We start from the raw sequence: 12,346 nt of genomic DNA on the forward strand, positions 1-12,346 counted from the left end.
GAGTTTCTTACCTGTGAATGTTGTTGCTGATACCCATCAGCGATGGCATTGATGTTATGGACACCTGGGGCTAACAGTACATGGAAATAACCTCCGTCTTTTGTGTGTACCTTTATTCCTTCATTGAGTACAATGACTGCTTTAGAGATTGGTTTTCCAGTCTTATCTTTAACAAATCCATGAACTCCCTTATGAACCTGAAAAAAAATGTTTAAAATATAAATTTGTGTTTTTAATAAATGAAATATTGTCTGCCATATCAGCAAACAAAGAATGTCACAGTCATCAGCGATTGTAGCCACAGCAGATGGTGAGCTGGTAAGCCCTGAGGTAACTTAGGAAGCAAAAGAATACTTGCCTTCTAACAGCCATCAAACTGCAGCCACTCCCCATGGTGAGCCCTGAGAAAACTCAGAATGTGAAACACAGGATACTGGCCCCAGACAGCTGAGGTGCATATCAAAGCAATGATTTTAGTGGGTTCACCCTCTTGCATCTTCCCATGTATAGAAAGTGGCTAACTTCCTTAACTTGAGATATCTGGTTTTCTTTAATTAACAACAACCTTTTGATGTTAAGACTACCTGCCCTTTGTTGCAAAACTCCTATATATCCTGGCTCCTCCCCAACTTCCTCAGAGCAGTTCTTTCAGGGTTACTGGAGATGCTGCCTCCTGGGCTTTAAGTCCTAAAAGCTCTCACCGAATAAAACATAACTCTCAACTTTTAGGCTGTGAATAATTTTTTAGTCAACATTTTCATGATGCCAGATATCCGAGGGGCAATAGCTTGAGACACGACATAAACCACACACACACACACACACACAAAAACCCTCCAGAAGGCTGGCTTATTCCTCCCTTGCCACTGACTCTGACCTTGTTTGCTACTCATTCACTGCTGCAGAGGCACAGAGATGGAAATAAGTGAAAAGAGGACTCTGATAGAGTCAAGCCCAAAATGTTAGAACCCAGATCTCCTATGCCTTGAATGTTTTACTTCCCACCTCAGGAGTAACACTGTGTGATATTCCAGTGGAAGAACCTGTGACATCTCACAGGTTAAATTACCTCATCAAACAGCAGATATGTGAACTCATGTCACCTATTCAGGCAATATAAAAGGAATAAAACTCTCCTTTCTATATCATTTAAAATAAATACTATTGAGGCTTCCCTGGTGGCTCAGTGGTAAAGAATCAACCTGTCAATGTCAGAGACGTGAGTTTGATCCCTGATCTGGGAAGATCCCACATGTTGCAGAGCAACTATGCCCCCATGCCACAACTACTGAGAGCCTGTGCTCTAGACCCGGGAGCCGCAACTGCGGAGCCCACGTGCCCCAGAGCCCTGCTCTGCAACGAGAAGCCACCACAGAGGGAAGCCCGAGCACTGCAATGAAAAGGAGTCTCTGTTCTCCCCAACTAGAGAAAGGCCTGCACGTCAGTGAAGACCCAGCACGGCCAGAAATAAATAAATAAGACAATAAAATTATTAAAAAATAAAGTCAATAACACAAAATTTTGGTGAAAGATGAAGAAAATGTTTTGATAAAAGTTTCCATTGAACATACTCCTGGGAGTTTGCTTCTAATAGAGGATTACTCACCTCCACCAACATGCTGAGAAGAGATTTCTTATTTTCTGCCCACAACGAAGGGAGTTGTGCTGCACTAGGGAAGTAGCAGCAGCTCGTATACACTGTGATTTCCGGACAGTGGCCATAGGTGACACTATAATCCTGGAATATAAAATTCACAAACAAATGCAGAAAGATGAATAAGCACAAGAATGAGGCTTTGTAATGCTCAAATGGGATGAATCGAATAAAAAGACAACTTGGCTGATGTAAGCAAAGAATCTGTAAAGCATTTCACAGCAAATATAAATAAACCCCTTGGTATTATAATCAGTCGCAAACACGTCTACTCCTAAGAGAATTCTTAAGACCAGGGGTTATGTCTAATTCATTTTTACATCTCCAGTGCTTCCTACAGTGCCTGGTTGGTAGAGGGGTTGTTGTTATGGTTTGTTGAATGAATGAAAAGTACATGCAGAGTGTCAGCTTCCCTTTAAACCCTGGAATTTCATTGCTGTTACTGCTGTTCTCAAAGTTCTTAGCTGCAGAAGCACAAGTACTTGCTCTCTGATACTCGCAACCTGGAGGCTCAAGCCTACCATACAGCAATATAGCAAATATTTAGGTAGGAACTACTTGTGTGGACAAGTTCCAAAACCTAACTTTCCACCTTCCCTCGACTGCCAAACCTCTTCTTCCTAATTCAATTCAGTTAATGACAATAACTCATTTTATCACATGGATATGAAATCTTTTATCTTTGATTTCTTGCTATCATCTAGAATTTGTCAACTCTGGTGAATTCCACCTCTACAGTATCTCTGAAACTTCATCCCTTGATTCCACTCCCATTGCCACTTTTCTAATCTCGGACTTCAGTTGTTCTTGTCTAGACTATTCTAAAACAGTCTCCCTGCACCACAGTCTCTCCTTCCTCCAGACCATCTTAACCCACTGTTGAGAGATTGTTTTTCCATAGCACAGCTCAGATCATGTCACCATATCCCTGTTCAAAACTTCAATGGCTTCCCATTCCTTACTAAAACAAAGCATTCAAAGCCTCAAACTCTCCTTCCATTGTTATCCTCTGTTGCTCTCCATTACACCTCATATTCTAACTAACTCAGGCTGCTTCTCTTTTAAAAAATCTTTATTTTATATTGGAGTATAGCTGATTAACAATGCTGTGTTAGTTTCAGGTATATAGCAGAGTGATTCAGTTCTACAGATACATGTATCTTTTCTTTTACAAATTCTTCTCCCATTTAGGTTATTACAGAGTATTGAGTAGAGTTCATTCACTTCGCTGTATCAGAAAAGCCACCTATTCTTTCACTCCATGTCCAGTACGTATTTACAACCCCATTCTCACCGTATTCTATAAAACATACCTTCATGCTGCCCAGGTGACTGTGCCATTCTGCTCCACGCATTACTCCTCCTGGAATATTCTCATCTATAGAAGCATTGGGAGATTTAGTGTCAATAAGATCATATAAGGCAAGTCCTCGTCCTCTCTCCAAACAGCAACAACAGTAACAAAGGGTAGGGAAAATACCTACCTGATTTATTGGGGCAACTGGGCTGACCCATATGCATGGATGGATGGTTATTTGCATAAAGAGATGCCAGATGCTTTAGAGTCTCTTTGTTTTCCACTACAAAAAGAAAAATTCAGAAGTTAGCAGAGAAATCAAAAGGATTTTTCCCCAAGTTCAACTTCATGGACACAGAATTCACATTCCTTTCCTTCGAGTAAATCTTGTGCCTTAAGGAAGTTGATTGAGGAGTTATTATAATTAAGTACATGGTTCTGTTCACCCCAAGTAGGGAAAGGAGTACATCGAGGCTATATATTGTCACCCTGCTTATTTAATTTTTATGTGGAGTACATCATGCGAAATGCTGGGCTGGATGAAGCACAAGCTGAAATCAAGGTTGCCGGGAGAAATATCAATAAGCTCAGATACACAGATGACACCACCCTTATGGCAGAAAGTGAAGAGGAACTGAAGAGCCTCTTGATGAAAGTAAGAGAGGAGAGTGAAAAAGCTGGCCTATAACTCAACATTCAAAAAATTAAGATCATGTCATCTGGTCCCATCACTTCATGGCAAATGGGTAGGGAAACAATGGAAACAGTGACAGACTTTATTTTCTTGGGCTCCAGAATCACTGCAGATGGTTATTGCAGTCATGAAATTAAAAGCTGCTTGCTCTTTGGAAGAAAAGTTATGACCAACCTAGACAACATATTAAAAAGCAGAGACATTACTTTGCCAACAAAGGTACATCTAGTCAAAGCTATGATTTTTCCAGTAGTCATGTATGGATGTGGGAGTTGAACTATAAAGAAAGCTGAGCACCAAAGAATTGATGCATTACAACTGTGGTGTTGGAGAAGATTCTTGAGAGTCCCTTGGACTGTAAGGAGATCAAACCAGTCAATCCTAAAGGAAATCAGTCCTGAATATTCATTGGAGGGACTGATGTTGAAGATGAAAAACTCCAATTCTTTGGCCACCTGATGCAAAGAGCTGACTCATTGGAAAAGACCCCAATGCTGGGAAAGATTGAAGGTGGGAGGAGAAGGGGACGACAGAGGATGAGATGGTTGGATGGCATCACCGACTCAATGGACATGAGTTTGAGCAAGCTCTGGGAGTTGGTGATGGACAGGGAAGCCTGGTGTGCTGCAGTTCATGGGGTTGCAAAAAGTCAGACACAACAGAGCGACTGAACTACTCTAGTCTGTTCACCCCAGAATAATCTGACCAAGAAGAGAAGCAACTTTCTTATATTAAAAGGCACTGTGAGTTTAACAGGTCACTGCAGAAAAATACAAACCTATTTTGGTATGTTTTACTACATTTGGGGGCAACTGTAATTTGGGGGCAATCTAATTACAACATTCCTTTTAAACTTGAAAATGTATTGAAAATGACACAAATTATCTCCACATACAATGGCCTCAGACAGATTCAACAGGCAACTGTTTAACTCCCCACAAGGTGCAATCAGTCAGGCACAGTTTAAAGCAGGAGAGGGGAATTCAGTACCATTGCTTCCCTGATAGCTCAGTTAGTAAGAATCCACTTGCAATGCAGGAGGACCCTGGTTTGATTCCTGGGTCAGAAAGATCCACTGGATAAGGGAAAGGTTACCCACTCCAGTATTCATGGGTTTCCCTTGTGGGTCTGCTGGTAAAAAATCTGTCTGTGTTGCAGCACAATTGCTCCAGTATTCTTGCCTGGAGAATTCCATGGACTATATAATCCATGGGGTTGCAAAGAGTTGGACACAACTGAGCAACTTTCACTTTCAATGTTTGGTTACATGATGTGAATTTCTTGGGGCGAGCACTGTGTCTTATTCACTTTTGTATCTCCAATATCTACAGACATAATAACTGTTCCATAAATGCTTATGGAGTGAACTGAACAGGTGTGACAAGATGGCTACACTGAATAAAGCTAGGCTCCCTCCTACAAGGAACTGTTTGAACTGTTGACGAGTGTACAGTCTTCTTAGGCTGGTTATTCATGCAGTGTGCTCAAAGGCTCACCATTTTAAAGTTTCAGAAGGGACAGTACCTAACTGAAATTTGAAATTTCCTATCTAAGCTTAAATGCTATATATGTAAAGTACATTCTACATACCTGTTTGCACTGGCTTGTCATATGGGTATGTGACCAGCACTGAACCACCATCTAGAGCAACAGAAAGACTGAAGTCCTGTTTCTGAATCAAGTTTTCAATGATGGCTTTAGTCTCAGGTTGGGAGGCATTACCTAAAAATTAGAAAAGTCAAACATAAAATACCGAGTTTTAAAATTTTAGTATGAGCAGCTAAGAAAATATTCCCTACTTGAACATAGTCAAAAGGTCAACTTACAAAATCTGTAGATAAACACTTTATTACACTGTAAGCCACTATCTCAAGAAAGAAAGATACATCCTAGGAGGCAGGTTATTTTGAGTTTTACATATTTTAGATAATGTTGAAAGGTCAATGACTCTTAGCAAGTTTAAGAAAATTCTTACTGGAAACAAAAAGAGATAGATATATCCTCTCTTAGAAAATGATAACCTGTTTTTGAGAAAAAAATAAGATTTTCAGAAATTTTCTGCAGCATTGTTTGCAAGAACAAAAAATTAGAACGAAACTAAATGTCCATCAGCAGGGAAACTGTTGAATAAATTAGAGTACTACCATACATTAATAGCATACTAAAATGCCATTAATAAGAATGTTAGAGATTTGTAACTATTAAAATAGACAGATATCAGTGATGTATCCAGTGGAAAAAGTTGCAGAATATCTATAGCTGATGATCCTTATATTTAAGTAAATAAGAAACAGGCCCCTTCAAATCAACACACACATACATCGTGTGTGTGTGTGTGTGTGTGTGTGTGTGTGTGTGTGTGTACAGACATATATAAGAGAGTAGAGAGAGAGAATATCCATCTCTGTATGACTAGTGATGGAAACTTCTCCCCAATATTGGATTTTGAAGAAAAAACCTGAATTACCTTTGCAAATGAAAAAACAAGGAAAACCTGCAAAGCTTTCAAGATGTCTCTATTCATTTATACTGTACATCCTAGACAAGAAAGCACCCCTTACTCATTTAAATAACAGGATCAACCAATCTCCTAGCAAAGAGAAATGAAATTATCTGCAAAGTATTTTAATGGCCTAAAAATAAGTCTTACTTGTGAAGTCTGTATCCAGGTCTTTGCCACGAGCATTTGTCTGTCCTGTCTTGGAAGTACAGTCTTTCTCTTGTGCTTTCTCTCGCCCATCTGGATTTAGAGAAGGGACAATCACAATTCTAGTCCTGTCAACCAACTAAAACAGAAACAGAAATAAATGGGTTTATTAGCTCTATGTGAAATCAAAAGATACCTTGCCATGCCTCAAACAGAAAGTCTTCATTATTTGTTTTAAACACAGATTTAAAAGGCAGAATTGGAAAATAAATAAAATTCTTTCTTGCTCCAAATAAATTTTAAAAAGAATAAAAAACTGTACAACTAATGTTCCTAGAGACCTCCCGAAAACTTACATCAAGAGTCAAAAACCACTGCCTACAGACTAAAATCCCCTGGAGGAGGAAATGGCAATGCACTCCAGTGTTCTTGCCTGGAAAATCCCAAGGATAGAGAGGCCTGGCAGTCTACAGTCCATAGGGCTGCAAAAGAGTCAGACGTGATTGAGCACACACACAAAGGCTAAACACAGCCTGATGCTTGTTACTGTAAATAAAGTTTTACTGGCACACAGTCTTGCCCATTCATATGACTGTTTTTGTTCTGCAATGGCAGAGTTGAGTAGTTGCAACACAGAACATCTGACCCACAGAGCCCCAAATGTATATTACATGACCCTTTATAGAAAAGGTTTGCTGAGCACTGGCTGGCTTAGGTCAATAATAATGGCAATATGGTATTTCCAGATTAAAAACTAGAACATATAATGTTCTAGTTGACAAATATCAATGTACATCTGGAAATAATGAGACAGAAGAGTTGAAATCAGCATATCAAAGAAATATGGGGTAGGATATTTGTCTTACCTTAATAATTTCCCTTCAGATGATCCACATCCATAGGTGTTAATACCTATATTTATGGCATGAACTTCTCATGTAATTTATCCTAAATATTTCTAATAGTAAATCAGAATAAGTGATCCCTGGTTTATTTGGTCTGGTAAAACAGTCAATAGCTTGAAAATATATTTGCAACCCTTTAATTAATTTATCCTAGAATCTTTCCCCTGAGGGAGATTTTCTTCCTAAAGTATATATGCTTGGGCTTAACCACAGGTCTCTGGTTATGTATATAATTCTTTGAAGTCTCCAGACAATTCTGACACTTAGGTCAAAACAAATGGCAATCTAAAGCATTGTTGTTGTTTAGTTGCTCAGTTGTGTCCGACTCTTTTGCAACCCAATGGACTGTAGCCCACCAGTCTCCTCTGTCCATAGGATTCCCCAGGCAAGAATACTGGAGTGGGTTGCCATTTCCTTCTCCAGGAGATCTTCCCACCCAGAGATCAAACCTGTCTCTTGCACTGCAGGTGGATTATTTATCAATGAGCTACCTGGGAAATCCAATCTAAAGTGACCTAAGCCCAATTAGACCAGTGAGGCAAAATCTCATAAATTACGAGTTTTAAAATTCATAGTAGATGTTGTACCTTTTATAACCATAAGATCAGTAGGTAGCAATTGTGGCAAAATAATAGAATAAGGAGCTTTTAAAGGAATATTGATGCTTCTGGGGATGGAGCCCAGCCACTGAGACTTCTAAAAACTTCCCAGATTTTTCAATGTGTAGCCAGGATTGAGAACCACTCTACTAGGTAATCTCCCATTTTAAAACGACAACATCAACAAAATCTTTGAAAATAGGAAGAAGTCAATGGGATCTCCTTTTTTGAAAAATTTTTGATCAAGTCTGATTTACGTTCACCTCACCTAACCCCACATCATGGGATCCTACTTGTGACATCAATTCTTTCCAAATTTGTCTCAGCGGAAGCAGTAGAGTAAAACAGAATAGCACAGGCTTTCGAGTGACACAAACCTGGGCTTAAATCCCAGCTTTACCACTTAGTAGCTGTGTGACCTCCTGTAAGTTATCAAATATCTCTGCCTCAGTTTTCACATCTATTAAATGGAGATAACATAATTGCAGGGTTGAGGATTAAATTATGATAGATGTAAAGTACCTACAACATAGTAGGTATTAAACAAATACTACTTCCTTTTCCCTTTCCTAAGTTCCATACAGACATTGCCAATTAATGAGTGTTCTAAACAGAGGCATACTCTTTCCTTCCTTTCTCTAACACAACACAGAAACCCGGCTGTTTAATCATATATAAGCAGCTTCTGGACCAGCATTATAGTCTCTAGTCATGGATGACTGAAGTTGGCGCTGCTGTATCACTTTTTCTAAAATCTCTTAGCATCCAGGGTGTCCAATACTTTCATCTTTATTACATGAAAAGAAGAACTATTTCTCTTCCACCTCATTTTTCAATATAGTACCCTAACTGTAAATAACTGGCAATGGAAGTCCCTCAAATTAGAGTGTCTATCACTGTGAGTGAAGAATGGAAGGGTAATATAAAGGAATAGAGGACTGAATGCAAATCTTTATTATTTCTTTTCCTCTATGGCTCTTAATATATACAAAGAAATATAGTAGACACTATTAACAACTATATACCAAGGTCCATTTTTAAAGAGTAAAGTTTATAACGATCTTAAAAGTACCACTGTATAAAAATCTAACAGGAAATTAAATTTTTTAAAAAATGATGCCTTGATACCAGTATACAATCAGTGAGTCACTGAGTTTTATCCTTTTAAAGCATGTCAAAACAGGTTATTCTCTTACTTGTGTAACAGCTGGGTTCTTTTTGTAGTTCAGACAGAGAAATTCTGCCAGAGCCAAAAGAAGTTCAGTTCCAACTGGAGCATTGCCATGGATACCAGCAACAAAACGAATCTTTGGTTCTTCAGGCTCAGATACATTGGGTTTATTGGAGATTTCAAGGGACCAAATGTGACGATATTCAGCACTCTGTCCCAAACTGTCGAAAACCAGAATCAAAGAGTCAGTAAGTAATCAAGTTACTTACTTGATTACTGTTAATGCTGCCTTACAGATTTTAAAAACAGAAATGAGAACAAAATTCAAAAAGTCTTAAAAAAAATCTTTAAAGAATAAATCTCTGTGTCAGAATACTTTAAGAAAATTAGGTTCACTTGATCAAAGAAAGTCAAACAGATGTGAGATACTATCAGATTTAGGAATGACTATGATTGAGAACTGCATTCCTTAAAAGTCCAGTGATTCCTCAATCATCTTCGTGATGTCTACCCAATCTTCTATAATCTATACTATTTCTCTAGTTAGTATATGTCTCTTAACTCACTTAAATTTTTATTCCTGAAATCTCTAAATATACACAAATGCATAAAATCTTACTTTTTAAGATCTAAATGAATTTATGTAAATAAGACATTTTATATTTTAAATGCAGTACCAGAATCACAGCAAAACTAATTTTAAAGCCCTGCTTTCTCTGATATAAAGAAAGACTTATTAATAGTTAGATAGAAAAAAAAAATTGGCACTGAGAATTAATAGAATAGACAAAGCACTGCTTTTGCACAAAGGTATTTAATGATACTTAGTAACCATTGGAGGGCCACCTAAAACTGTCTTGCCTCCCACCATGGGCAGATGTTGTACATTAGAGGGGGACTATTTAACAAAAAATGCATGCTCAATTGCATTTAAAGGTTAAAAAACTTCACTAAGTAAAAGGAAAGCAAATCAATGTCCAATTTTTTTTGTTTGTTTTAAAATAAGAAAGTCTTTAACCTCTATATGGCACTAAGATGGACAATATTAAAACATGACCTGGGTAGAAAAGTTCAAGAATCAGTTGAGGAAAAGAGGTAATTGGTATCTTCCAATGGAAGAGAGGTAATTTCAGTTCAGTTCAGTTCAGTCGCTCAGTCGTGTCTGACTCTTTGCGACCCCATGAACCGCAGCATGCCCGGCCTCCCTGTCCATCATCAACTCCTGGAGTTCACCCAAACCCATGTCCATTGTGTTGGTGATGCAATCCAACCATCTCATCCTTTGTCGTCCCCTTGTCCTCCTGCCCTCAATCTTTCCCAGCATCAGGGTCTTTTCAAGTGAGTCAGCTCTTCGCATCTGGTGGCCAAAGTATTGGAGTTTCAGCTTCAACATCAGTCCTTCCAATGAACACCCAGAACTGATCTCCTTTAGGATGGACTGGTTGGTTCTTCTTTCAGTCCAGGGGACTCTCAAGAGTCTTCTCCAACACCACAGGTAATTGGTAATTGCCAAAGTAAATATGTGCAATTTGTGTGCAAAAGTAAAATCCTTTGCAATCACAAACATTATAAACCAGAATTTGAGAAACTAAATTTACTGGTAAAATTAAAAGAAACAGTGAAAGAAAAAAAAGTGAAAAGTAAAAGGCTAGATAATGTTCATTTGGTTTGGAGTAAAGACTTGTTAAAAGCTCAGGGCAAAATGTAAAGGAAAGACCCTACAACAGGCAGACAGTAGGAATCAACAGATCAAGGAAATAATTTTGAAACAGTGAAAGTGAAGCAGAGAAGCATAATGAAATGAAGGTAAAAGTTATCTCAGTCATCAGTTTCACATAAGCCAGTACAGCGTGTTTTCTCAGAACCCTTAATCACATGAGCCCCTAAGGCTTCAGGGAACAGTAACTGTGAGTAGAGACTAAAGTACAGAAAATGACAGCCAACCAGACTTCACTTTCTAATTTGAAGAAAAGATTAAACATTATTCCTGACAAGTGAGCTCATTGTTCTAAACCTATCCCTTGCCCCTAGCAAAATAAAACTAAATAATATTTACTCAGAACATAAAATCTGCAGCTGAGAAGTGGAAAGGGTTTTGAAATCAAAGTAATCATTAGAAAGAGTGGTTTTATATTACTCAGCCATTAAAAAGAATATATTTGAATCAGGTCTAATGAGGTGGATAAAACTGGAGCCTATTATACAGAGTGAAGTAAGCCAGAAAGAAAAACATCAATACAGTATAGTAACGCATATATATGGAATTTAGAAAGATGGTAACAATAACCCTGTATGCGAGACAGCAAGAGAGACACAGATGTATTGAACAGTCTTTTGGACTCTGTGGGAGAGGGCGAGGGCTGGATGATATGGGAGAATGGCATTGAAACATGTAAATTATCATATGTGAAACGAATCGCTAGTCCAGGTTTGATGCACAATACAGGATGCTCGGGACTGATGCACTGGGATGACCCAGAGGGATGGAATGGGGAGGGATGTGGGAGGGGGGTTCAGGATGGGGAACACATGTACACCCATGGCGGATTCAAGTCAATGTATGGCAAAACCAATACAATGTTGTAAAGTAAAATAAATTAATTAATTAATTTAAAAAAAGAAAGAAAGAAAGAAATCTGATCTAAGGCAAAAAAAAGAAAGAGTGGTTTTACGTTTTCTGGAGGCACAGGTCACACATTACTGAACTAACAAGTAGCTCTGCTCCAGTGTTTCTTGTAAACGTTTCCAATATTCATTGCTAGAAAGATCTCCAAGCAAACATCTGTTTCAAAATAAGTTAATGTCAACTCTATACATTCAACCCAAATATTTCTAAATGTGGTTTATGCTGAATGTAACCTCTGTAAAAAGAATAAAGGAAGGAAGGAAGGAGAAAGAAAGGTAAAAAAAAAAAAAAAAGTCAGTAAGAAGGTGACACTTACTTGGTAAGATTTGTAATAAGTGGATAGTTCATCACAAGCCCTCTCAGAAACTCTGACAAGTCCTTGTATGAATGATAACGATAAAGAGCTAGATTTGAGGAGGAGCGTAACATGAGGCGTTCCAAACCATTCTCAGCTGAAAGGTCTTTAATTAAAGCTTCAAACTCTTTAGTGGTCGGATCGCTGACATCATCAGTATTGGTACTGTCCCCCTTGCCTTTCTTTGATTCATTGTTTGAATCTGCTGAAGATCGGACAAGTGTGAAGTTGACCTGAACAGCACCTTCACTCTTTACGGTCACATTCTTGGTGACCGGGTTATACCTGCAATAAAGTAGACAGATCAGGGCCACACCTCCGCAGCTGGAGAACCCTAGCCCTGGGAAGACAGGGCAACTCAAGGCTGCTGAGACTCCACAGGGCTTTCTGGCAATAAC

General features: G+C 38.5%; 1 protein-coding gene across 1 annotated transcript in view; it reads right to left on the reverse strand.

The window, feature by feature from the left end:
- The window catches only part of CPD (carboxypeptidase D), a 66,065-nt gene that overhangs the window by 6,349 nt on the left and 47,370 nt on the right, over positions 1–12,346 (reverse strand). The window contains exons 12-19 of the mRNA XM_065911097.1: positions 11,910–12,233; positions 8,993–9,188; positions 6,296–6,431; positions 5,236–5,367; positions 3,139–3,234; positions 2,968–3,032; positions 1,607–1,738; positions 12–197 (exon numbers count right to left, since the gene is read on the reverse strand). Of these exons, the coding sequence (XP_065767169.1) occupies positions 12–197; positions 1,607–1,738; positions 2,968–3,032; positions 3,139–3,234; positions 5,236–5,367; positions 6,296–6,431; positions 8,993–9,188; positions 11,910–12,233 (1,267 nt within the window). The remainder of the gene's footprint in view (positions 1–11; positions 198–1,606; positions 1,739–2,967; positions 3,033–3,138; positions 3,235–5,235; positions 5,368–6,295; positions 6,432–8,992; positions 9,189–11,909; positions 12,234–12,346) is intronic.

The sequence above is a fragment of the Muntiacus reevesi genome, chromosome 18 (assembly GCF_963930625.1).
Source record: "Muntiacus reevesi chromosome 18, mMunRee1.1, whole genome shotgun sequence".
Lineage (NCBI taxonomy): Eukaryota > Metazoa > Chordata > Mammalia > Artiodactyla > Cervidae > Muntiacus > Muntiacus reevesi.